General features: G+C 34.8%; 2 protein-coding genes across 2 annotated transcripts; both read left to right on the top strand.

The window, feature by feature from the left end:
- Nucleotides 1-3,384: 3,384 nt before the first annotated feature.
- LOTGIDRAFT_223635 (hypothetical protein) lies at nucleotides 3,385-7,042 on the top strand (the record flags this gene model as incomplete). The annotated part of the gene is made up of 11 exons (XM_009069062.1): nucleotides 3,385-3,652; nucleotides 3,754-3,897; nucleotides 4,112-4,296; nucleotides 4,513-4,630; nucleotides 4,790-4,882; nucleotides 5,069-5,132; nucleotides 5,311-5,409; nucleotides 5,619-5,722; nucleotides 5,894-6,026; nucleotides 6,267-6,535; nucleotides 6,712-7,042. Coding segments are annotated over exons 1-11 (1,740 nt in total), but the record flags the coding sequence as incomplete, so codon positions are not given.
- A 323-nt stretch (nucleotides 7,043-7,365) lies between these two features.
- LOTGIDRAFT_60515 (hypothetical protein) lies at nucleotides 7,366-7,569 on the top strand (the record flags this gene model as incomplete). The annotated part of the gene is made up of 1 exon (XM_009069031.1): nucleotides 7,366-7,569. A coding segment is annotated over one exon (204 nt), but the record flags the coding sequence as incomplete, so codon positions are not given.
- Between the last annotated feature and the right edge of the window lie 19,272 nt (nucleotides 7,570-26,841).

The raw sequence follows: 26,841 nt of genomic DNA, 5'->3' as shown, positions 1-26,841 counted from the left end.
CATGAAATCTCTGAGACCGAGTTAACAAATATAGTATGGATTGGAACATTACATTTTCAGTTGCAAAATCAAATATTATAAACATATCCCGATATTTATTATATTTATTCATGACTATTTATTTTCTGTTAATTTGTATTCAGTTGAAAATTGTGTTTAACCTGTAGTATGTGTTGATATGATGCAATAAAAGCATTCCCGTATTTGATGTGTTTTGAACAGTGACGACAAAAGCCTACCAAGACTGGGGGTACCAATAGGGGGAAGACTCAAGGGAGGGGACAACTGTGTCCAGGCTGAATTTAAAATTCGCCAAATCTGTGGAGACGTCATAGTCGCAAGCTACTCAAAGAGCTTCGGAGAGGATTCTATGGAGAATATTTTCGAAAAACTGGTGCGTTCTTACACATAGTTTTGGGCAAACGTATAAAAATCATATTAAATTTGTTAAATAATAGTGGAGGTACAATTGGGTATGAAAATATGTTTTCTAAGGGGGAACCACTGAGAGCGTGACTGGTTGGATGTATTGAGGGATATTGACGACGAAGATCTGATGCTGCAAACAATTGTTTTGTATAAAAAAAAAAATCATAGAAGCAGTGGGATAACGAAAGATAACATTTCAATTTTGAATAAAAACAATGTGTAAATAGCTGAACAAGGCTGATGACGGCAGAATGTCCTAGTAAGCAAGACAACTCATCTTCAGAAGCTTTACACTCAATGGACCCTACCCTACCCTGCTCTATCTACTCAACTAAATACATGTACATATATTTATCACAAGTGCTCGAAGCCACTTTCAGTTTTGAAACATGGTACACTATTCGTCTGAAACAAACATATCAATACAACCTTTTAGAAGTAATGTCAGTTGAATTTTTGCACATAGTGAAACAATTTTGCCCTCATGACATCGCAAATTTACACTTTACACTACAAAACACTGTTCAAATTGCTCTATCGGCTGGTATGATTGGATGATGATTTGATTTTTATAATGAATAAATTGTGATTCCAATGCGCCTTTAGCACAAATGATCTACAAATCAATCTGATATGGCTAACATGTACCTTAAAAGCAACTTTCTTCTCAAACAGAAGTCCTGAAGCTTCCCTCGAATCCAAATCTAAATTACTACGATAAAAATTTTTTTTAGACCCTACCTGATATTGGACATATCTTTATTAGAAAACCCGAGCATGCATATTTGACCAGTTGCCTGGATTGCATTTGTAACGGAACAGTACAGTACAGAAAATGGCAAACCTGGTAATATGTTTCCATCGCCTTTTGTTTCCAGATTTCAAATGGCACAGAAATTCAGATATATTCGAGGACACATGAAAATTTAGAACTAATGACAACAGAGATGTCGTATGACTAGGTTTTCCTTTGCCTTTTGAAAATTTAAACGATCACGACCATCTGAAGAATCATACGTGTAGTTTTACCAGTTTCTTCATAAACATATCAAATCAACTTACCTTTCTTTTGAAAATAAAGTCTTCGACTACATTATATACACACACACACGTTCATTGCATATAACATACAATAGTGAAATAGTCTTATCAAAGACGTTACTGTCCATAATTTTCCAAAAATGATCACAGATGTGTTCAGTGTACAGCAATCCAAAAAACACTGTAAATATAAAGACGAGTATAAAAATTCTAGTTTCGCAAGGAATTGATTAATGAGGCCCAATATCGTATATAGTTTATCATTCTTTGGTTATATCATTCCAGATTAGCTAGCTTATTCTACTGCCAATATTACCACCATTATGTAAGGCGCCTTAAGAGCAACTTCGATAAACCATTGTAATTGCCAGAACTGGCCAATATTTCATAGCATAGTCAAAGACAATAACTCAAAATAATGTCTTTAACTATTCAACAGTTTAAAACTCATTATACATTTTAACAATTTTTCATCAAAATCAGATGAACATATTAACCTCTATCGCAGTCTCAACATAATTAACGGACTGATAAGGACGACGATATACTACAGTAACATTTTATTTCGAACGTAATGAAGAGAAATAGGGGTCGGGGAATATTTGCCTTTGAATGTTGAAAGTATTAGAATTTCGACAATAATCGTAAAATTATTACCACGACAATATCCATGATCGGCCATGGAAAACGGTCAGCTGGATTACACGTGTCAACAGTAGGAGGGTAATATCTTAATTAATTAAATCAAGATTAACTTGTCGATTAAGATTATAGATTAAGAACATACACATCTTGCCTCTCCGTCATTCCCTCATCAACAATTATCATTTAGAGAAATTTGCACACACATTTATAATAATTTAACATTTGATTAAATATTTCGATTTTATTCGAAAAAAGAAGATAAGGACCAGTTAATCAGAGGTAGAAATAAATTCATCATGTTCTCAACCTTCGGCTGCTTTGAAATTAGTAAACATTTACTGGGTCCTCGTATTCTTTAGCAGTATTTGAATGATTTCGACTTTCCTAATTCTTTCGCTCTTTACAAAATGTTATGTTATACAGGAACGCACTTATTTTTTATTTGGAAACAAAAATCTCGGATAAGCTAAACCAATGAAACCCATCCTTCTCTTTTTTAAGAATTTGGTAAAAAAAAATTACCTTTCGAAATTAATTCTTTAATAATTTATGAAGTTTATCAATTCTGTTCAAACTAACATCTTACTTTGCCTAAAACTATGTCGTATTTCCACAAATACTCGCGAGAACCCCCATCCACTCCCCATATAGTATATACTCCCCCAAATGATATGAAAGAAAAATGAGATGCACATAGTGATTATCCTAATGAAGCAAATCATCACATATGTTATTATTTGTATAATTCTAAGCATTAGTCCAACATATTGATACCCCATGCCGTTATTAGTATAGTTACTATTAATTATTACACAATCGTAGATCTACCGTTTCTTATCATTCTGAGATATCATGTCCTTTTTAAGAATTCCCGATGATCCATTATTAGAATCTTTCTGATTGGTTGAGAAGTTTGTCATAACCAATCAACAATGTTGTATTATCTTGCATCGGCATGGTGCCGGTAACGTTTCTGCCTTTAAATACAGCAACAATTTCTAGATTCAGCACAACTGACTTTGCTCTGTAAGTATTCATTATTGTAATTTTCAGTGTTACTTTCCGCTTGTTGATATTGCTGTCTTACCTCAAAGGCATTACAATTTCAACCTCAAGTTTTCAATAAGGTTTTGCAGATGCTCCTTTGACGTGACAAAGAATATGACAAAACATTTAGAAAGAAAAATAAATTTAAGATTGCTAGAAACATGTACTAGAGTGGTAGCTTTCTAGGAAATTTTAAAAATTTTGAATATATTTTCTTTACAGTTTGTCTGGAAAGCTTTATCAGTCAGTGTCATTTCTCGTTGGATTTTGAAACAGAACTTCTACCAAGATGGCTGGCTCTTACGATCCCAATGATCCTGATATGAAATATCTGGCTGTAGACAGGAAGAAGTTGATGGAAGAACAAACTAAAGCTTTTGATGGTAAAAAAGCTTGTTGGGTTCCTGATCCTCAAGCCTCTTTCTTACCAGCTGAAATTGTTAGCAGTAAAGGTGATGAAATCACAGTTAAAATTACCACCAACAATGAGGTAAATATTTGAACTCAAAGCCAAATAGTAAATGAAAATTAAAATGAATCTGGAAACAAAATATTTTACACTCAGACACCAATTGTAATTTCTTTTTCCAGCAAAGAACAGTAAAAAAGGACCAACTTCAACAAATGAATCCACCAAAATATGAGAAAATCGAAGATATGGCCAATATGACCTTCTTGAATGAGGCTTCAGTTCTTCATAATTTAAGATCCCGTTATACATCAGGACTTATCTATGTAAGTATTTTATCCGAATACCAATTTCAGTCTCACCAAAATAGAAATTAATAAAAATAAATTACTTTAAAATTCCGTGAACTGAAAAAGAAAATTCAGCGTTTTGGTTCCAATCATTTCATTTTCACAAATATTGAAAGGATAAGGATTAAATAATTCGCCTTGCTGTCTACCAATATCATTGATTTTCATTTGCTTTTTCTTATCATTTCAGACTTATTCAGGATTATTTTGTATCGCCATTAATCCTTATAAAAGATTACCTATTTATACATTGAGTGTTATCGCTAAATATCGTGGTAAAAGAAAGATGGAGATGCCACCTCATTTATTTGCTATTGCTGATAATGCCTATCAATCTATGGTACAAGAACGTGAAAATCAATCAGTTTTGATTACGTAAGTATATTATTTCTATTCGATGACATATTCAAAATTTATGCGTCAAAAGAATTATCTAACAAGAAAAATTAATCAAACTAACTCTTTACCGCCAACCATGTCAAGCATCAGGTGTCACTGGTCAAACGGTACAGATCATGATTTTGCCGACGACACTGATCATCGATATTAAACTACAAATTAATTATTATAATTTAATATATATAATTTCAGCGGTGAATCTGGTGCTGGTAAAACAGAAAATACAAAGAAAGTCATTATGTACTTTGCTCAAGTTGCTGCCATGGGACAAAAAGGTGATGAAGAAGAAGAAAAGAAAGACGAGAAAAAGGTAAAAAAAACTGATTGGTGTTGATTCTTTATTTAGGTTTACACATTTTGAAACTGCAGACGCTCTTGAAAAGCGAGAAGTCGTAATTGAAATAACAGTTTGCCAATTGGTAAACTTGTTTTCTGATGATCAGTAATGGTTTCGTTCATGTTTTCACAGGGTACACTAGAAGATCAGATTGTACAATGTAATCCAGTACTTGAAGCTTACGGTAACGCCAAGACAACCCGTAATAACAACTCTTCTAGATTCGTAAGTATTACGAGACGTTCTAATAAAACTTTCCATTCAAAGAAACTGTTATGTCTTACATGTCATCCATACCGTAGAGCTGCAAACGGACATAAGATTGTATAAATGATAAGCGTAAATATTCATCATAGTGGGTCATACCTAAAATTGGTATCTATTTCAATTTGTCACGTTATTATATTTTAGGGTAAATTTATCCGTATCCATTTTGGTACCCAAGGTAAAATCTCTGGAGCTGATATTGAACAATGTAAGTAAAGGCTACATTATAATTTCTTAATCAATGCCATGAAAAGAGCAATTTCAAAGATAAACTCATGCATCTCTTGGTATGAACTGCTTACTCTAAATTTGCATATATCTTAGGGTTTTTATTCTTGCATTCAATCATACCATCATAACAATGACCTCGAACAATCTCTTTACAGATTTATTGGAGAAATCTCGAGTAACATATTGTCAACCAGCTGAAAGAAATTACCATATTTTCTATCAACTTTTATCTAACGCTATTCCTGCTTACCATGGTAAGTTCACCAGTCGACCTTTACCCCCAAAATTCAAGGACCATGCTTGTCTCACTAAAAGGAAATACTGGTCAAAAACAAATAACAACCTCAAAGTATTCAATGAGAATATTCGTTACTATCCAATTATCAATTAGACTTCGCATAACGATCCCAACCAACGTTTATTGGATCCGTCATTTCTTCATGATATATTTGCTTTATTACAGAGAAATTATTGGTCAGTCCTGATCCAGCTTTATATTCATTTATCAACCAAGGTTGTTTAACTGTTGATAGTATTGATGATACACAGGAAATGAAAGACACTGACGTAAGTTATTCTTAATCCGACAGTGTAAACACATCCAAAAAGTAATAAACGCACAGGAGACTAATTATTTGCCAAGTTCTCAAAAGAAAGCCAAGATTTGCCATGACTCTAACTGCCAATAATTCTGAGCTCTTCATAAATCAACAATAATGTTCTTCTTGTCCTTTACAGAAAGCTTTCGACGTTCTGGGATTCAGTGAAGACGAAAAGTTGAGTTACTTAAAATGTACTGGTGCCATCGTCCATTTCGGTGAAATGAAATTTAAACAGAGAGGTGAACAAGCTGAATCTGATGGAAATGCTGGTAAGTAACTTCTGTAATATTAACAGACTTCTAAATACATAAATACTGAAGGATCGTCATTCCATATCAACAAAACATACAGTAATGTGTTGGTTTGACTGAGACAGTGACTGTAAACCGATGAATGTAACTTCAGTTTGCAATCTTTAAAGCAAGTTTCGTCTTCACTGATTCTCCAATTGCTTCTTAACAATCTTATTTCGTCCACGTTATAAACTATGTGTCTCCTTTGATTTGTAGAAGCTGAAAAGGTTGCCTTCCTTTTGGGTATCAACCCTGAAGATTTATTGAAAGGATTTTTGAAACCAAAGATCAAGGTCGGAACAGAATTTGTAACACAAGGTCGTACCAAGGATCAAGTTGTATATTCAGTATCCGCTTTAGCCAAATCTCTGTATGATCGTATGTTCAAGAGCATGGTTGTCCGTGTCAACAAAACTTTAGATACCAAGGCCAAGAGACAATTCTTCATTGGTGTACTGGATATTGCTGGTTTTGAAATCTTTGATGTAAGTATTTTATCTTTGTATTCTATGAATATAACGCCTTTCTCTTTTCGATTGACAATCATCAACTATAGAGAGCCATGTTTAAGCAGTACATTGATGATTTATACAGTTTTGATAATCTTCTGTCATACTCAATATATTATCATATCCATGAAAACAAAATCTTTCTATTCCAGTTCAACAGTTTTGAACAGTTATGTATCAACTACACCAACGAACGTCTTCAACAATTTTTCAACCATCACATGTTTGTGTTGGAACAAGAAGAATACAAGAAAGAAGGAATTGAATGGGAATTTATTGATTTCGGTATGGATTTACAGGCCTGTGTTGATTTGATTGAAAAACCTTTAGGTATCTTATCAATCCTTGAAGAAGAATGTATGTTCCCTAAAGCTAGTGATAAATCATTCATGGAAAAACTCTACCAAAATCATCTTGGTAAATCACCCAACTTTGGTAAACCAGTCGGCAAGAAAGTCAAGGGTGAAGCTCATTTTGAACTTCATCATTATGCTGGTACTGTACCATACAGTATTACTGCTTGGTTAGAAAAGAACAAGGATCCTTTGAATGAAACTATTGTTGAATTGTTGATGCACTCCAAGGAAGCTTTGGTCCAGACCCTGTTTGCTCCTGCTGAACCTGCTGCTTCAGGCGGACCTGCTAAGAAGAAGAAGAGTTCTGCTTTCCAGACTATCTCTGCTACCCACAGAGTAAGTATTTATGGATTAATTCCCTAATTACTACTTTCTTCTCACAGGGAAATGATAGTATAATCTTATTACCAAAAGGCACTGAGTCTCATGTCTATTTTGTTTCTCTTTCAGGAATCTTTGAACAAATTGATGAAGAACTTGTACAGTACTCATCCTCATTTTGTACGTTGTATTATTCCTAATGAATTTAAACAACCTGGTGAGGTCGATGCTCATTTGGTTCTTCACCAGCTTCAATGTAATGGTGTATTGGAAGGTATCCGTATTTGCCGAAAAGGATTCCCCAATAGATTGGTTCACTCTGAATTCAAGCAAAGGTCAGTTTTAAACTTTAAAATACACCAGTTGGTATGATTGGCTGCTAAGATACTGTCGGAAATGAATCAAATCTAAGCAAATAAATTCAATGGATACTGGTATTGCCCTCATATGTTTTATTAATTTTTCATTATTTTTACATTTATTATACCTATTTCAGATACTCTATACTAGCTCCTAATGCTATACCTGATGGTTTTGTTGATGGAAAAACTGTTGCCGATAAAATTCTTGTTGCTTTAGAGATGGATCCTAATGAATACAAATTGGGTTCAACCAAAGTCTTCTTCAAAGCTGGTGTTTTGGGTTATCTTGAAGATCTTCGTGATGAAAGATTAAGCTCCATCATTTCAATGTTCCAAGCTCACATCAGAGGTTACTTGGTACGACGAAATTACAAGAAATTATGTGACCGAAGGTAAATGTAATATAATTTTTGAAGAAAATTAGAAATCAGCTGATTATATCCTTAGTACACGTATATGAAACTACTTAAGTCTACAAAATTTCATTGCTCAACTAACTTATCTTTTTGATTATTTAGAATTGGTCTATCTGTCATCCAAAAGAACATCCGTAAATGGTTGGCCATGAGAAACTGGCTCTGGTGGAAGATGTACGTCAAAGTAAAACCACTCTTGAACGTTGCTCGTGCTGAAGATGAAATGAAACAGAAAGAAGAACAGTTTGAAAAGACCAAGGTTGAACTGGAGAAAAGTGAAAAGATGAAGAAGGAACTTGAAGAACAGAATACAGTTTTACTTCAACAGAAGAATGATATGTTCTTAGAACTCCAAACTGAACAAGATAAAGTGGTTGAATTCGAGGAGAAGGTTGAGAATCTTATCAAACAGAAGATTGATTTTGAAGCTCAAATTAAAGAAATGGAAGAGCGATGTTTGGATGAAGAAGATGCCGTCAACGAAATGAATGAGAAGAAGAAGCAACTCGAAAAGGCTAACGATGACCTCAAGAAGGATCTTGAAGATATGGAAACCAACTTGGTTAAATCCGAGCAAGAAAAGACTGCCAAGGAACATCAAATCAAAACATTGAGTGATGAAATTACTCAACAAGATGAACAGATACAAAAGTTGAATAAAGACAAGAAGAATATGGATGAAGCCAACAAGAAATTATCTGACAGTCTTCAAGCTGAAGAAGATAAAGTCAATCATCTTAACAAGATCAAAACCAAATTGGAGCAGACTCTTGACGAGGTTGGTGTTTTTGCTTTTTATCCTTTCATTCAGTGGTATTCAAATTCAAATTATTGTAACAACATCGCTTTCCTATAAATCTTGAGTTTATATCAGTGGCTTGCTAGTACACAATACAGCTACAAAAAGTACTACTCTTGATGACTTTTACCCAAGCGCCATTAACTTAAACATTGCAATTTGACAACTTATTGATAAGGTTTTAACATCAGGGTTTTGTATTTGCCAGCATTAAGAATTATACTAAACACTCTAATTTTAGTTTGAGAATAATTTGGAAAGAGAAAAGAAGATTAGAGGTGATGTTGAGAAAGTTAAGAGGAAGTTAGAACAAGATTTGAAGATGAGTCAAGAATCAGTTGAAGATTTAGAGAGAATCAAAAGAGAACTGGAAGAAACCATGAGAAAGAAGGATGCTGATATAAACTCTCTCAACTCTCGTGTTGAAGATGAACAGAACATGGTTGCTGGTCTCCAGAAGAAGATCAAGGAGCTCCAAGTACGTCTTTGTCAGTTTCAAATACAAATTTTCTAAGAGTACAAGTATTTCTCTATCTAGAACATATTTTCATTTGTGCTTTAGAAAAAAATTACTAGCAACTGTATGTATCATTATAGGCTACCATTGAAGAACTTGAAGAAGAATTGGAACACGAGAAACAAGCCCGAGCTAAGGTGAGATACATAATATATATCCCGGTAGTGGTAATGAAGGGTACGCTAGCTCGTACAATGAGGGAAGCTTGTCTTTATGGCATAATTGACGATGTTTACTCCACCATGCAAATTTGAAGCATTGACATCTGTTACTGCTGTTTGTATAAGTCCCGATCACTGTTTACCGCTTATATATACAAGTTACCCTCTGATTATAGTATGCATATTGTCATTTTTTAGGCTGAGAAACAACGTAATGAGTTGAATCTAGAAATTGAAGATATCAGTGATAAATTAGAAGAAGCTGGTGGTGCAACTCACGCTCAGGTCGAAATCAACAAGAAACGTGAACAAGAATTATTGAAGCTCCGACGAGAAATTGAACAAAATCAACTCCAGCACGATGCCCAGATCGCCAGTATGAGAAAGAAGGCTCAAGAAGCTAACAATGAACTCACTGATCAGATTGACCAACTCACCAAGATCAAGAGCAAGTAAGTAAATTAATATAACGTATTAATTACAAATATCGTGAATTGACAGTCAGAAGTCAGGACTTTGATTGATTAATTCAAAGCTTTTAGTAAGTAATGCATGTGTGCAAGCAAATTACATTGATGCAATCAGTGAATGTTTAAAATAGATTTTCCTTTGTTCTAAATATGTCTAATTCATATTTCAGATTGGAAAAGGAACGAAACCATGCCAGATCTGAGGTTGAAGATATTTCTGCCCAACTACAACACGCCAGTAAGAACAAGGTTAGTACTAGGCTTCTGTTAAAATGGTTAACCATGTACCTAAGGTCGTGTCTTAGCTTATTTGTGAAATGTATTGTTACTTAAACCATGGGATCGTTACTATTCATAACCATATTCAAATATCTGTGTTATTTTTATCAGGGTATGTCCGAAAAGATGACCAAACAGGTTGAAAACCAGATCTCAGAATTAAACGCCAAGATTGAAGAGGGAGTCCGAACTGTTAATGAAGTTCAAGCCAGCAAGAGCAAACTCCAAACTGAAGTCAGTGAGATTACCAGAATTCTTGAAGAAACCGAGCACAAAGTCAGTGTACTCACCAAGGAAAAGGCAACTTTCCAAACAAATTATGAAGAGTCAAAAAGAAGTCTTGAGGAAGAGATTCGACTTCGACAGAAACTCCAAAGTGAAGCCCGTACTCTGATGTCAGATTGCGATTCTCTTCGGGATCAGATGGAAGAAGAACAAGACAACAAGAGCAACCTTCAGAGACAGTTGTCCAAGGCTCATTCAGAAGCTCTACAATGGAGATCCAAATACGAAAGTGAAGGCATTGCTAGATCTGAAGAACTCGAAGAAGCCAGGTTAGTCCACTATCTTTAAAAACAAAATAATATCCTAAGTATACCATAGAAACATTTGAGAAATAGTTCTTTACAGCAATTCAACATTCCCATCATTGATCAACACCGAATTTGTCCTTATTCCAGACGAAAACTTCAAGCCAAACTTGCTGATGCTGAACAAAACTTGGAAGCTGCCAACATCAAGATCAATAACCTGGAGAAAGTTAAATTCAGAATGCAGGCTGAACATGAAGATCTTATGGTTGAAGTTGAACGAGTAAGTGTTTTCCCTGTTTGTTTCCCCGTAAATATTCATCCAGATTTATAACCCCCTAAATTACATCTGTAAGAGAATATCCAGTCTTACAGCATCCATACTCAACTACCATCACTATCTCTTCTCTTTCAGTCTAATACTGCAACTACGATACTGGAAAAGAAGCAGAGGTCTTTCGATAAAACGACCTCCGAATGGCAAGCAAAGATCCATGATATGCAGTACGAAATAGACAACGCCCAGAAGGAAACACGAGCTTTATCTGCTGAGCTCTTCCGAGTCAAGGCCAAGGAAGTTGAAACTATTGATCGTATGGACAGTTTGAGACGCGAAAACAAGAACTTAGCTGGTAAGTCAATTTGCTGCTGTTGACCATTAAACCCAGACTGACCCCTATTAGATATTGTTGTACACAAATGTCATTCGGCAATCCTCGGCAGTTTCCGTAGAAATGAATGTTGCAGAGTGAGAAGCGTAACCTTCATGGTAGGCCGTTCACACAAATGATTGCTCGCTCTAGTAACACTAACACATTAAAAGCATTTTTATTTCTATGCTTAAATATATCTGACTTTTGTTACATCTCAAAATCTATATAAATAACTGATTTATTTCAGATGAAATCAAGGAACTAACAGATCAGCTCAGTGAAGGTGGTCGCAGTGTCCATGATGTTGAAAAGGCTAAACGACGTGCCGAAATGGAAAAGGAAGAACTTCAATCTGCTTTAGAAGAAGCCGAAGCAGCACTTGAGCAAGAAGAAGCTAAGGTCGTTAGAGCTCAACTTGAAATGTCCCAAGTTCGTCAAGAAATTGATAGAAGAGTCAATGAAAAAGAGGAAGAATTTGAAATGACAAGGTAAGCTATCAAAGTACTTGACAACAGCACATTCTGGGAAAGTTAGTCAAATTCTGATGATTGGCAGTAATCTCTGAATTTGAAAGAACAAATTGAAAGAATATGTAATCTATACAATCGGCAAATGACCGAAAGTTCTGTTATACTTTCTTATACACTACTCAATAAAGATACAAATAGATAATGAGCGGAATATTCTTTTCCAGACGAAATCATCAACGAGCTGTTGAATCAATGCAAGCTTCACTTGAAGTTGAAATCAAGAACAAGACTGAAGCAATGAGAATCAGAAAGAAATTGGAACATGACATCAATGATTTGGAAATTGCTTTAGATGGTGCCAATAGAAGTCGAGCTGACACTGAGAAAACCATTAAAAGATACCAACAACAAGTCACTGTAAGTACTTTAACATTTGAAGTGCGGGGGAGAAGAAGTAGATAACAATAAGAATTCGTTGACAAAATTTTTTTTTAGAACCACTCAATTCGTGGCTTCCCAGGACCACAAAAAGCAGTCCATTCTTGCAAACTTATCATAATTCGTTACACCATTCTTTCCATCAACAGGAGCTCCAAACTACTATTGAAGAAGAACAACGCCAAAGAGATGAAGCCCGAGAAGCCTACAACATGGCGGAAAGAAGATGTGCTGTTGTTGCAGGTGAAGTTGAAGAACTCAGAACCTCTCTTGAGCAGGTATGTTTTACTGGATCAGCTTCGGCAGGTTTTTATTTCAATCACAATGTTAAATATTTATGACATAACATGAATTAGATATCTTGAACATAGTGAGATGTTTTTGTATTTTTCAAATTAAGTCCTGTATTCTGCTAAAAATCATCAAATCATTGACGGCTTCCATTTCTAACAAGTCTATCTTTCTTTGAAGGCTGAACGAGCACGTAAGATCAGTGAAGCTGAAGTTATGGAAGCCAATATTCGAGTCACTGACATCACTACCCAGATGAATTCCATCAATTCCCAAAAGAGAAAGTTGGAAAGTGATATTGCTGCTATGGGTTCAGATTTAGATGAGATGCATTCAGAAATCCGAAACGCTGAAGACAGATGTAAAAAGGCCGTCCTTGATGCTGCCCGACTTGCTGAAGAACTGAAGAACGAACAAGAACATAACATGCAAATCGAAAAGATCCGCAAAAGCCTTGAAGCCACTACCAAAGATCTCCAAGTACGAATCGACGAAGCTGAAGCACAAGGTCTTAAGGGTGGAAAGAAGGCTGTCCAAAAACTCGAAACTAAGCTCAGAGAACTGCAGACCGAACTTGAAACCGAACAGATGCGTCATTCAGAAACTGAAAAGAACATGAGAAAGATTGAAAGAAGACTCAAAGAAGTCCTCTTCCAAGCTGACGAAGACAAGAGAATAAAGGAAAGACTACAAGATTTGGTTGAGAAACTCCAGGATAAGAACAAGACATACAAGAAACAAGTAGAAGAAGCTGTAAGTATAAGTAATCCACTTCATACACAGATTTTGAAGCGTTACACTCATGATTAGGCTCGCACATGACTATTTGAAGCTGTGTTTCAGGTGTCTTCAAAACCAGAGGTAGTCAGGAAAAGCTGAGTTCGTATGATTTCGTCATTGGCAAAAGTTTGATAAAGAACCAGTCAACGAGTACATAAGTTGTTATCTGTATATTCAACCTTTTCTATTAATTAAAATCGTCATCATATAAATATTAGTTGCTTAACCACTCCATTCATGTTTTACAGGAAGAAGTTGCTGCTCTCAACTTAGCTAAATTTAGAAAAGTTCAGAGTGAATTAGATGACGCTGAAGAGCGAGCTGAAGCTGCAGAAAGTGTAACCAATAAACTCAGAGCTAAAAACAGGAGTTCCGTTTCTCAAACTCGTGCCAGTTCAGTTAGCAGAACTGTCCGATTCTCATAAGGTAACTAATATTCCTGATTTGGACAATATAGTTCTATATTCGATTGCAGCACACCACAAAAAAATATTAACTTTGGCACGATGTTGGCTAATGAAAGACAGGCAACGCATTAGCCTGCTCTTTTACGATTTCCAACTGTCGACGATCGATCTTTAATGTGTACAGCCTGTAGCACATGGGGCCTCAGTTTATTATCACAACCGAACAACTAGACGCTTTCCCCTCAGTGAACCAAACCATACACACCCAAATGTGAACCCTCCATTATTATTTTCTTCCAGTACTTCAAACATATGAACCAGAAGAACATTGAGTAATAGCACTAGATTTTCAAAGCAGTATAAAAATAAACAGTACCAAGCAGATTTCAGACTGACTACCAAAACCATATTCAAACATAAATTATTAATTTATTGTTTATCTTTATGTTATTTATTTTTGTCTTTATTTATGTAATTTATTCATCAAATTAAAGACGTTCTGACTACGAATCTTTTATTTCTTTTACCCCCAATACACGCTTTGTAAATTGAACTGGAAAAACCGATTCCAGTTTCCGTATTACAAGTTCGTTCTTGTGACCGTTGGCGCAAGTGTATCCAAAAATGCTTAAGGTAGAGCATCTTCACGATGGCAAGCTATTACGAACCTATATCTTGACTGAAATAGTGAAATAGTCACAGAAGTTTGTATATGCAGCGATGTGATTGGATTGAATATACAGAAAATCTGTAAAAACTAAGCCATAATGTTGAAGTCTTTCTCTCAAAGTCTCTGATTGGCTGTCTTCGCTGGCGTACTACAAGAAAGACGACTACTACAGTCAATGTATAAGACGAAGTTCGTTATAGTGTGAAATGGTTATGTGGCTCTCATTCTGGATCGTTTATTTGTGAACCAACCAAATGCTCTGTTCCATATAAAGTTTCCAATAGGGGCTTTCCTCGGATGAGACAGCACACATAAACACAGACTTAGTCCTAATTAATATGGGGCAGGGCAATATTCCTTTAGATCTACCAATGGCAGACACAAAATTGAATATACTTAGGGAAGTATAATCAGTTTCGCACTAGTCATATACCAAATCGCACATAGAAGTAAAAATTGAACTTATCGTCAGTAGGATGTCCACCTGAACAAGTACACCTGTACAAAGCAAATACTACTACACGATAGACTAATAAAGAACACATTCTAAGATTGATTCAACTTTGCAAAAACGGCCAAACTGATGACAAAATTAGGAAAACCGTTGATACAGTAGAGTTTACTTATCAATCTTATTGAATTACAGTTTTATCTGGAATCATAATGTTAAGCAGATTGTATACAAATAGATACTTCAAATGTCGCTATAAATGAGCCAATGATTTTGATGTTTTCAAATGAAGCTATTAGCGTGTGAAGCTCTGAGCGAGTATTTATTTAAGTTTCCCTCTGGGTATCTAATATTTTCTGTGGCTTCCATCTGCCTGTACCACAAAGATCTCATAGAATAGGAAATACTTTGAAAACCATTGAACAACGATGATATACCAAGTTTCAACGACCCACGATAAAAGAGTTTGATTCTCAGCTGTTTTGCTATTTTCTGACATCAGACCCTCAAAAATGCAGGCTGTGGTACAGGTTGATGAATTCCAGAGAAAATAATAAATTTCCAGAGAGAAACTTAAATAAATACCTGTTCAGAATCACTGTCTATATATATTTTGGTTTAGGCTGTGGGGGAGGGGGCTTTAATTTTAAAACATCCTGAACACGAATTGTCATTTTTCATTTTCATTTTATTTTTTTACAATATAATTTACTTTACTTATATATTCCTTGTTCAATATGCATTAAATATTCTGTATTATACCATCTATCGTATACTACATTATCTATTCTATATACAATTTTCTGTGAATTTTATTCTAGCTTATTTGTACTATGTATTTTATAATAAATATATCACTTTCCCTATGAATTATTACTATGTACTATCATTTATAAGAAATATCCACCTTTAGTTTCATTTTGTAATTTTTGTAATTTTGTAACTTTCTCAAATGTACCATTCGTTGTATGATGCCTTTAATGGGTGTATTTGACACAATAAACTTATCTTATCTCATTTTATCTTATCTGATGTGTATTTCCACATGATTGAAATAGTCCGCATGCAATGTAACCTAATCACAAAATACGAGTAGTCCACATCATCCGCGCACATTAGAGACACATTTTCATTAAGTTAATTTTGGGTTTATTGATTTTTTTAAGTATGAATGAAGGTAAGTAAAAAAATCAAGGGTATATATCATAACTCAAACAAATTAAAGGTAAGCTATTGAGAAAGAAAATGAAATGCCAGAAACTTTTTATATATCCGTTTTGTTTTCTAAAGCGTAGTGAGCTCCTTATCGAAGTATCGATGTAGTCAAATATCATAACCTAATCAAATTTATTTCTACCATTTAACTTTAATCGAAATAATAGCACTCATCTCGTTTACACATTTGATGATCGGATAGATATGACAAAAATATCCAAATCTCGAAATCAGCTTAGTATAACCATATGTATACCAGATGTTTGCCCCACAACTGATCTAGAGTAAAATGGGCAGTTTCAAGAAGTAAATACAAGGCAAAAAAGATACATAAAGATGCATAATTGAATAAATGTAGTAAAATACAAGTATAGGACTATCAAAATTTGTATTCAATCAAAACAAAAAAGTTTTTGTGAAAAATCTGATCCAATATTCTTCTTAGAGATTACCTTCATTCCGAAGCCATTTTGAATTATGCCCTTAAGTGATCTATACTTTTTCTACTGTTGAACTCTTCTTGTTACGATGTACGTACAAGATTCGTAGAAATCTAATCAAAATGCTTGCCTGTGGAACGACCACTATTCCAATCAATAGTGAAATCATTCAGAATTTGATCTCTTTACTCTAGTTCTATCAAAATTTAAACTTAAAATCGGTCTATATTTGTCAGATTACAGCTTACCATGTTAGACAAGAGAGAAGACATACATAAATTTCGGGCATAGAAAGTAAACAAAACGAGCAACTGACAATCTTAAAATAGAAATGTTTTTTGCCCAAAGGGTAATTCTGAAAGTTGTACTATTCATGTACATATAGACTTCAATAGTCGGCCAAATGAAACTATTAGTATAATTTATATTAATCAATGCAGATTATGCAGAATACTTAGATATATGGAAATTAGAATTCTAGCTGCTATGTCTTCAGAACATTGATAAATATAAATCACAAGAAAAACGGTTGGTTTTACTGTGTCATATTTTCAATAACTTGCAGCTCAATCTCTGCATAGGTCGCAATATTCGAGGCATTTTGACCCGTTCCCCCACCCATATAAGAGACGCTGGTCGAGAGAGCTGACATGAAAAAAAAAGCGTCAAGTCAATCGGATGGGAAAATCAACCAATCCTATGACGTGCTAAAGGCTGTGAATCTCCATATATAGCTGCAGATAAGGACAAGCCTCGTGGAAGCTAGGCCACAGACATAGCTTTAGCCTAGATTTTAGGGCTCAGAGGGTTAATGATCTCGATAGAAATTGTCATTGTCACTAGCGTTTTAAGCTTTTGAAAGCGGAAAAAGGACATAAAACTCAATTTTAACAGAATATAATATACCTTCAAATCTATCCTTTATTCAAGACGTCGGACCTTAAAGCACCAAAGGGCACATTCATTGAAAATGTCCCCTCCCCTCATTTTTTTTAAATATTTTCATAATAATACTGCTGCTGTACAGATGTCTCTAATAATTATATATATGTTCCCTGATGTTTAAGATGCAGACAACGATAATAATTATGATAATGTTATGCAATCATATACATTTCCTTATCTATAGCAGATACAGTTTCATCCGATTAGGAGCCAAATAAAACTGTAAGCATCATTTTGATTGGATGTGATGGAGATTTCTACCAATCAGAAACGATGTTTATCTTAAACGGCATGGTGCCATCTCGACCTCAGCATTTAAATAAGCGTTCATTTCTTCAGATTCAACAGAACTGACTTTGCAGTGTAAGTATCAACATCGTATTTCGTCAGATCCTTTACAATTGGCAATTTCGACCTATGGTTGCTCTGTTTGCTGGCTTTCACTAATCTAAACGACAGATACCGACTTGAAACAGCATGCTTTCTTTTCATGACAAAATGTCGATACAAAAGAAAATACAATTTGAGTTTCATTGAAGACGATGAAGCTTCTATCAGTATGTTTATTGCTCAACTTCTTTTACTTTCAGCTAAATTATCATCTAACAAACCGGTTTATTTGTACAAAAATTCACCTGGTTTAAAGACAGAACTTCTACCAAGATGGCTGGCTCTTACGATCCCAATGATCCCGATATGAAATATCTGGCTGTAGACAGAAAGAAATTGATGGAAGAACAAACTAAAGCATTTGATGGTAAAAAAGCTTGTTGGGTTCCTGATCCTCAAGCCTCTTTCTTACCAGCTGAAATTGTTAGCAGTAAAGGTGATGAAATCACAGTTAAAATTACAACCAACAATGAGGTAGCGTATATTTCTATTCTTTGCAATGAAATGTAGACATTTTTGAACAAAATGTGTCCACTGATCCAAATTAAACCTAAACTAAGTAATCGTTGGAATTTGTATATGTAATGTTTCCTTTTCCGTTCATATCACAGTTTTACCTTTACTAATGTGACAAGATGAAAGCATATCCATAATATCATTTTCTTCTTATAACACTTTGCAGAGAACTACACTTATTTCTAAATTGAGCCAAATATTTTTTTATGTGTTTTTTTACAATAGCAAAGAACAGTGAAGAAGGACCAACTTCAACAAATGAATCCACCAAAATATGAGAAAATCGAAGATATGGCCAATATGACCTTCTTGAATGAGGCTTCAGTTCTTCATAATTTAAGATCCCGTTATACATCAGGACTAATCTATGTAAGTATCTAACTGGTCCGCTTTAGATTCACTTTCATTTACACATCCATAAAAAGGAAATGGACAAAGATGATCTCCCTGGTTAATGCCAGATTTACCTCAAACAAACCTAGGTCAAATAAAGGCTAAACTGCAACAATTACAAAATTTTCCCTCATTCACACTGAATGTCAATTATTCATTTCCGTTTCAAATATATTGTCTCTACTTTCAGACTTATTCAGGATTATTTTGTATCGCTATTAATCCTTATAAAAGATTACCTATTTATACATTGAGTGTTATCGCTAAATATCGTGGTAAAAGAAAGATGGAGATGCCACCTCATTTATTTGCTATTGCTGATAATGCCTATCAATCTATGGTACAAGAACGTGAAAATCAATCAGTTTTGATTACGTAAGTATTTCATCCTGATTCAAAATTTAATACAAATTTATAAGACGAAAAAGAAAATAATTGCTAGAACACTTTGACTATAATAACAAAAGTCTCTACATGTAACGGTAAATTCACCAAATATATGTTCACTCTGAAGTCTAAGTCCTGCTTCATATTCTTCAGTGGTGAATCTGGTGCTGGTAAAACAGAAAATACAAAGAAAGTCATTATGTACTTTGCTCAAGTTGCTGCCATGGGACAAAAAGGTGATGAAGAAGAAGAAAAGAAGGATGAGAAAAAGGTAATCAAAATTTCATCGATACAAGCTTTAGACAATCAGAGGTCCATATTTGAACATACGGTTTACCGCTATATCACTGAGCCCCATGAGACTAATGAAAATTAGATTAATGCTAATTAATCTGTTAACTGTCGGAGATTAACGATTACTGACATACGATAAAGATAAACATGTACACGTGTCGTCCACATGGATAAATAAAAATTGATGAAATTATACTTTGCAATTAAATTATGAAATTATTTTACAGGGTACACTAGAAGATCAGATTGTACAATGTAATCCAGTACTTGAAGCTTACGGTAACGCCAAAACAACCCGTAATAACAACTCTTCTAGATTCGTAAGTAATATTTTACTCAATCTGTATGATTTCGATCTCCAAAAGTTTACTAATGAAGCGTAGCATGTAACTCAACCGAAACATGAAAGAAAAGTTCTTCCAACTACAATGTTTTTCTTTAATATTTTAGGGTAAATTTATCCGTATCCATTTTGGTACCCAAGGTAAAATCTCTGGAGCTGATATTGAACAATGTAAGTACATGTAATGATTACACTTTTATTCTTTTATTCCAAACTGAGCAAAGACTGACATTGCATTTTTGAAGTCCTTTGCTGCTACCACTGTACATTGCAAAAATGTTATTTGGATGTTTTGGTTTGCGGTTTGGATCTTAAGTATTTCAAGATTTCATTATTTTAGTTCATTATTTATCGCACAAGGTTAAAAGTATCGTAGGGTTTGATACTTGCATTCAATCATACCATCATTACATTTACAATGACCATGATCTCTTTACAGATTTATTGGAGAAATCTCGAGTAACATATTGTCAACCAGCTGAAAGAAATTACCATATTTTCTATCAACTTTTATCTAACGCTATTCCTGCTTACCATGGTAAGTAGTCCAGGCATAGATAGAATTGTACGCCTATGCATCGGAAACAAAGCAACGTATAACATGCATAGAAAACGTGGGTAACTCAATCCAAGAAATTGACAAAATTGTACTCCAAATTCTTTTGTCGACGAATCTGAAGCTAAACAAAACCGTATATTAAACTACTTTTCTCTCCAAATCGTAATAATACCTGTCTATTTGTCTATTACAGAGAAATTATTGGTCAGTCCTGATCCAGCTTTATATTCATTTATCAACCAAGGTTGTTTAACTGTTGATAGTATTGATGATACACAGGAAATGAAAGACACTGACGTAAGAAATTCTAATTCCCAAAGTAATGTATTCTCAAACACACTAAGTGTTCTGAAAAGTAAAATCCAAAGACCCCAAAGATCTGTCTTCTGCAACGTACTCAGTTTGTAATTAGAGAGTACTTGCATATCAGAACTTAATGAGGGTCGAGATAACCTATAGTTTATAGGCTCTAAATAAGCAATGGCTTATAATGACATTGTTTTCCAATTTACAGAAAGCTTTTGATGTATTGGGATTCAGTGAAGATGAAAAGCTGAGTTACTTAAAATGTACTGGTGCCATCGTCCATTTTGGTGAAATGAAATTTAAACAGAGAGGTGAACAAGCCGAATCTGATGGAAATGCTGGTAAGTGATCGAGTGACTTCTTTCTGTTATCATCCATTTTTACATACACAGAAAGATCTCCTTTCTATATGCAATTGCATATGAGCAGATTATCTGTAAACAAGAGAACTCAAATTTCTAACTCAAGAGTCTTTTGCATCTGGTTTTGAAGATGAATGAATTAGCATTGAGTGTCTTTAAATATCATACAGTTATCCGATTATTCTATTTGTACCATAAACCGATGCCTTCTTTAATTTTTTAGAAGCTGAAAAGGTCGCCTTCCTTTTGGGTATCAACCCTGAAGATTTACTGAAAGGATTTTTGAAACCAAAGATCAAGGTCGGAACAGAATTTGTAACACAAGGTCGTACCAAGGATCAAGTTGTATATTCAGTATCCGCTTTAGCCAAATCTCTGTATGATCGTATGTTCAAGAGCATGGTTGTTCGTGTCAACAAAACTTTGGATACCAAGGCCAAGAGACAATTCTTCATTGGTGTACTGGATATTGCTGGTTTTGAAATCTTTGATGTAAGTATCTGTCTTGAAATATACTTTATGGTGGGATCTTATGTTATAAAGTAATTGATCGTATCATGAAAAATATCCAGATTAGTTAAAAAAAAAAAACCAGCTTTCAAACCATTCGTCTGGTTATTACAACATGCATTTTTTCATTCAATGTCAATGATTGCACCAATCTTTACAAATTTATTATTTTATACTTTACAGTTCAACAGTTTTGAACAGTTATGTATCAACTACACCAACGAACGTCTTCAACAATTTTTCAACCATCACATGTTTGTGTTGGAACAAGAAGAATACAAGAAAGAAGGAATTGAATGGGAATTTATTGATTTCGGTATGGATTTACAGGCCTGTGTTGATTTGATTGAAAAACCTTTGGGTATCTTATCAATCCTTGAAGAAGAATGTATGTTCCCTAAAGCTAGTGATAAATCATTCATGGAAAAACTCTACCAAAATCATCTTGGTAAATCACCCAACTTTGGTAAACCAGTCGGCAAGAAAGTCAAGGGTGAAGCTCATTTTGAACTTCATCATTATGCTGGTACTGTACCATACAGTATTACTGCTTGGTTAGAAAAGAACAAAGATCCTTTGAATGAAACTATTGTTGAATTGTTGATGCACTCCAAGGAAGCTTTGGTCCAGACTCTGTTTGCTCCTGCTGAACCTGCTGCTTCAGGCGGACCTGCTAAGAAGAAGAAGAGTTCTGCTTTCCAGACTATCTCTGCTACCCACAGAGTAAGTAACCTACAATATTCATCTTCAGCAGCAAGCATTCACATAAGAAACACAAAAAAGTAGCATCAAAATGAAACATAATTGAAACAGAGTTCGTTTATAATAGGAAAAGTCCAATTTTATTTTGTTCACCATAAGTGTGCATAGTGTATGCATATATTTCATACGTTTGTACGTTCGTTTTTCAGGAATCTTTGAACAAATTGATGAAGAACTTGTACAGTACTCATCCTCATTTTGTACGTTGTATTATTCCTAATGAATTTAAACAACCTGGTGAGGTCGATGCTCATTTGGTTCTTCACCAGCTTCAATGTAATGGTGTATTAGAAGGTATTCGTATTTGCAGAAAGGGATTCCCAAATAGATTGGTTCACTCTGAATTCAAGCAAAGGTGAGTACCGACGCAGTCGATGACCTCAAGTTCTCTGCAGTCTTTGGACTTCTAAAACAAAAATCGAGTTTTTTGTAAAACATTGTCAAGTGAAGAGTTTAAAGGAATTGGAAAATTTAGTATACAATTATCTATTTATTTTCGACTGGAACATTTTTTTATAACTGTGCATTTCCTTTAGGCTAACATAGTCTGTCATTTGATTCATTTTAGGTGTTCTATATTCATATTCCATTCACTTATTTCAGATATTCTATCCTAGCTCCTAATGCTATACCTGATGGTTTTGTTGATGGAAAGACAGTTGCCGATAAAATTCTTGTTGCTTTAGAGATGGATCCTAATGAATACAAATTGGGTTCAACCAAAGTCTTCTTCAAAGCTGGTGTTTTGGGTTATCTTGAAGATCTTCGTGATGAAAGATTAAGCTCCATCATCTCCATGTTCCAAGCTCACATCAGGGGTTACTTGGTACGAAGAAATTACAAGAAATTGTGTGACCGAAGGTAGATACTTTTTCAAAACGCTAGGGATTAGGTATAATTTGCGTGTAATTATCTAATATAAGGCATAGAATGCTACCAATTTTGCAATAATGAGACACAATAAAGGTTTAAATTTGAAACTTGGTATCCGATACATAGCTACAAACTTTCATTGACATGTCGGAATAAGAATATATTGCTAAAACTTGCATTCTTTTTCTTTCAGAATTGGTCTATCTGTGATTCAAAAGAACATCCGTAAATGGTTAGCTATGAGAAACTGGCTTTGGTGGAAGATGTACGTCAAAGTAAAACCACTCTTGAACGTTGCTCGTGCTGAAGATGAAATGAAACAGAAAGAAGAACAGTTTGAAAAGACCAAGGTTGAACTGGAGAAAAGTGAAAAGATGAAGAAGGAACTTGAAGAACAGAATACAGTTTTACTTCAACAGAAGAATGATATGTTCTTGGAACTCCAAACTGAACAAGATAAAGTGGTTGAATTCGAGGAGAAGGTTGAGAATCTTATCAAACAGAAGATCGACTTTGAAGCCCAAATTAAAGAAATGGAAGAGCGTTGTTTGGATGAAGAAGATGCCGTCAACGAACTGAATGAGAAGAAGAAGCAGCTGGAAAAGGCTAACGATGACCTCAAGAAGGATCTTGAAGATATGGAAACCAACTTGGTTAAATCCGAGCAAGAAAAGACTGCCAAAGAACACCAAATCAAAACATTGAATGATGAAATTACTCAACAAGATGAACAGATACAAAAGTTGAATAAAGACAAGAAGAATATGGATGAAGCCAACAAGAAATTATCTGACAGTCTTCAAGCTGAAGAAGACAAAGTCAATCATCTTAACAAGATCAAAACCAAATTGGAGCAGACTCTTGACGAGGTAAGTGAGCCGAAAAACAGGCTTGGTGACACTTTTAGCTCTTATCTGTACAATTACACAAACACAATTTGCAGTCGATCTTATTAAAATTGTCAGAACTCTTCCTGTGAATATGGTTCAGTTCTAATATTATTATTCTGTACTTGGTATTGACATGCTTTAATGTTAGAAAGGGTCCTTGTAAACTGCAATCTCAATTCTACTTCAGTTTGAGAATAATTTGGAAAGAGAAAAGAAGATTAGAGGAGATGTTGAGAAAGTTAAGAGGAAGTTAGAACAAGATTTGAAGATGAGTCAAGAATCAGTTGAAGATTTAGAAAGAATCAGAAAAGAATTGGAAGAAGCCATGAGGAAGAAGGTTGCTGAGATCAATTCACTACATTCGCATGTCGAGGATGAACAGAACATGGTTGCTGGACTCCAAAAGAAGATCAAGGAACTCCAGGTATGTAGTGAAGCATTAAAGTAATGAGTCAATTCGACACAAAAAATGAGGTTTTGCCGGATCACGATATCGAAGTTATTAAAATCGATAATCAAAGCAAAATGATCTAACATTTTCATGGTTTCGAGTTCATAGTTGCCTTACTTTTGTATTTTACAATCCACTCTTCAATTTTCCAGGCAACTATTGAAGAACTTGAAGAAGAACTTGAGCATGAAAAACAAGCTCGTGCTAAGGTGAGTTAGATTTACTTCAAGAAATGACTCTGGCCACAGTAGTCCATTGTTTGAGTATTGTGTGAGACTAACGTATCTCAAGGCGAACACCTACATAAGTATATACCCTTCAAAACGACGAATCAGAAAACGAAACCAAGAAAAATAATTCATCTATCCCTTTCAGACTGAGAAACAACGTAATGAGTTGAATCTAGAAATTGAAGACATCAGTGATAAATTAGAAGAAGCTGGTGGTGCAACTCACGCTCAGGTCGAAATCAACAAGAAACGTGAACAAGAATTATTGAAGCTCCGACGAGAAATTGAACAACATCAACTCCAGCACGATGCCCAAATTGCTAGTATGAGAAAGAAGGCTCAAGAAGCTAACAATGAACTCACTGATCAGATTGACCAACTCACCAAGATCAAGAGCAAGTAAGTAATATAACATACAGTAGTATTTTTAACTGATGCGCCATGAGATATTGTCGGCCCTGGTGATCAGATATCTTTCAACATATGCCAGATTTAAGCCAGTAGCTGCCAGTAAAATTTATAAATATTTCTCTCTGTATTTCAGATTGGAAAAGGAAAGAAACCATGCCAAGTCTGAGGTTGAAGACATTGCTGCTCAACTACAACACGCTAGTAAGAACAAGGTTAGAATGTCATATTACATATGTGCTTTTCTCTCTTAATCGGTTAGTTATATTGTTAACCTTTAAATCCGGAAGATTTCAAACTGATTTCTCCATACTGGGTTGGGATCTGACATGGAAAGATCAATTGTTCGGACGTGTCGATGAACTAAAGCCCCATATTTTAAAGGTTGTGCTTTATTCAAATTCGTTTCAGGGTATGTCCGAAAAGATGACCAAACAGGTTGAAAACCAGATCTCAGAATTAAACGCCAAGGTTGAAGATGGAGTCCGCACAATCGACGAAATTCAAGCCAGCAAGAGTAAACTCCAAACAGAAGTCAGTGAGCTGGTTAGAGTTCTTGAAGAATCCGAGCATAAAGTTAGTGTTCTAACCAAAGAAAGAGCAACAATCCAAACCGAATACGAAGACTCCAGGAGGAACCTAGAAGAAGAGATAAGACTTCGCCAGAAACTCCAAAGTGAAGTCCGAACTCTCATGTCTGACTGCGATTGCCTTCGTGATCAGATTGAAGAAGAGCAAGACAACAAAAGTAATCTTCATAGACAGTTATCCAAAGCCCATTCTGATGTACAACAATGGAGATCCAAATATGAAAGTGAAGGCATTGCTAGATCTGAAGAACTCGAAGAAGCCAGGTATGTTTCACCTTTTCTTTCAAATTTTTAATTTTTTAGCAATTGAACATATCAAAAGCGTTTATCATAAAACAACGCTGTCGCCTTTGCTTCTATTGAGGACGATTTAACCCATCCGTTTGAGTATGTACAAAAATACTAACTAAAAATTGGAAGTTATTCTTAGCTTAATTCTCTATTTTTTTTTTTCAGACGAAAACTTCAAGCTAAATTAGCTGATGCTGAACAAAACTTGGAAGCTGCCAACATCAAGATCAATAACCTGGAGAAAGTTAAATTCAGAATGCAGGCTGAGCATGAAGATCTTATGGTTGAAGCTGAACGAGTAAGTGATCATATCAATTGCCTCTGAAAATCCTTTCATCATTTAATTTCCTCAAGAGACAGAGATCTGTTTAAGATTTTCCGTGGAAGCAATTGTTAACCTGTACTATTATTTTCAGGTTGCAATTGTTAACCTGTACTATTATTTTTTCAGGCAAACACCGCAGCTTCCATCTTGGAAAAGAAACAGCGATCCTTCGATAAAACTACATCCGAATGGCAAGCTAAGATCCATGATATGCAGTACGAAATAGACAACGGCCAGAAAGAAACACGAGATTTATCTGCTGAGCTCTTCAGAGTTAAGGCCAAAGAAGTTGAAACTATTGATCGTATGGATGTTCTGAGAAGGGAAAACAGGAACTTAGTTGGTGAGTACTTGCTTTATATTTCTTATATAGTTCTTCGCATTTGGAAAAATCACAGAAAGTGTATACTTGCCCTGAACTCTATATGCTA

The sequence above is a fragment of the Lottia gigantea genome (assembly GCF_000327385.1).
Source record: "Lottia gigantea unplaced genomic scaffold LOTGIsca_98, whole genome shotgun sequence".
In the NCBI taxonomy this organism is placed as follows: Eukaryota; Metazoa; Mollusca; class Gastropoda; family Lottiidae; genus Lottia; species Lottia gigantea.
Note: the sequence above shows the minus strand (reverse complement) of the source record. Positions and strands in the feature narration are given on the sequence as shown.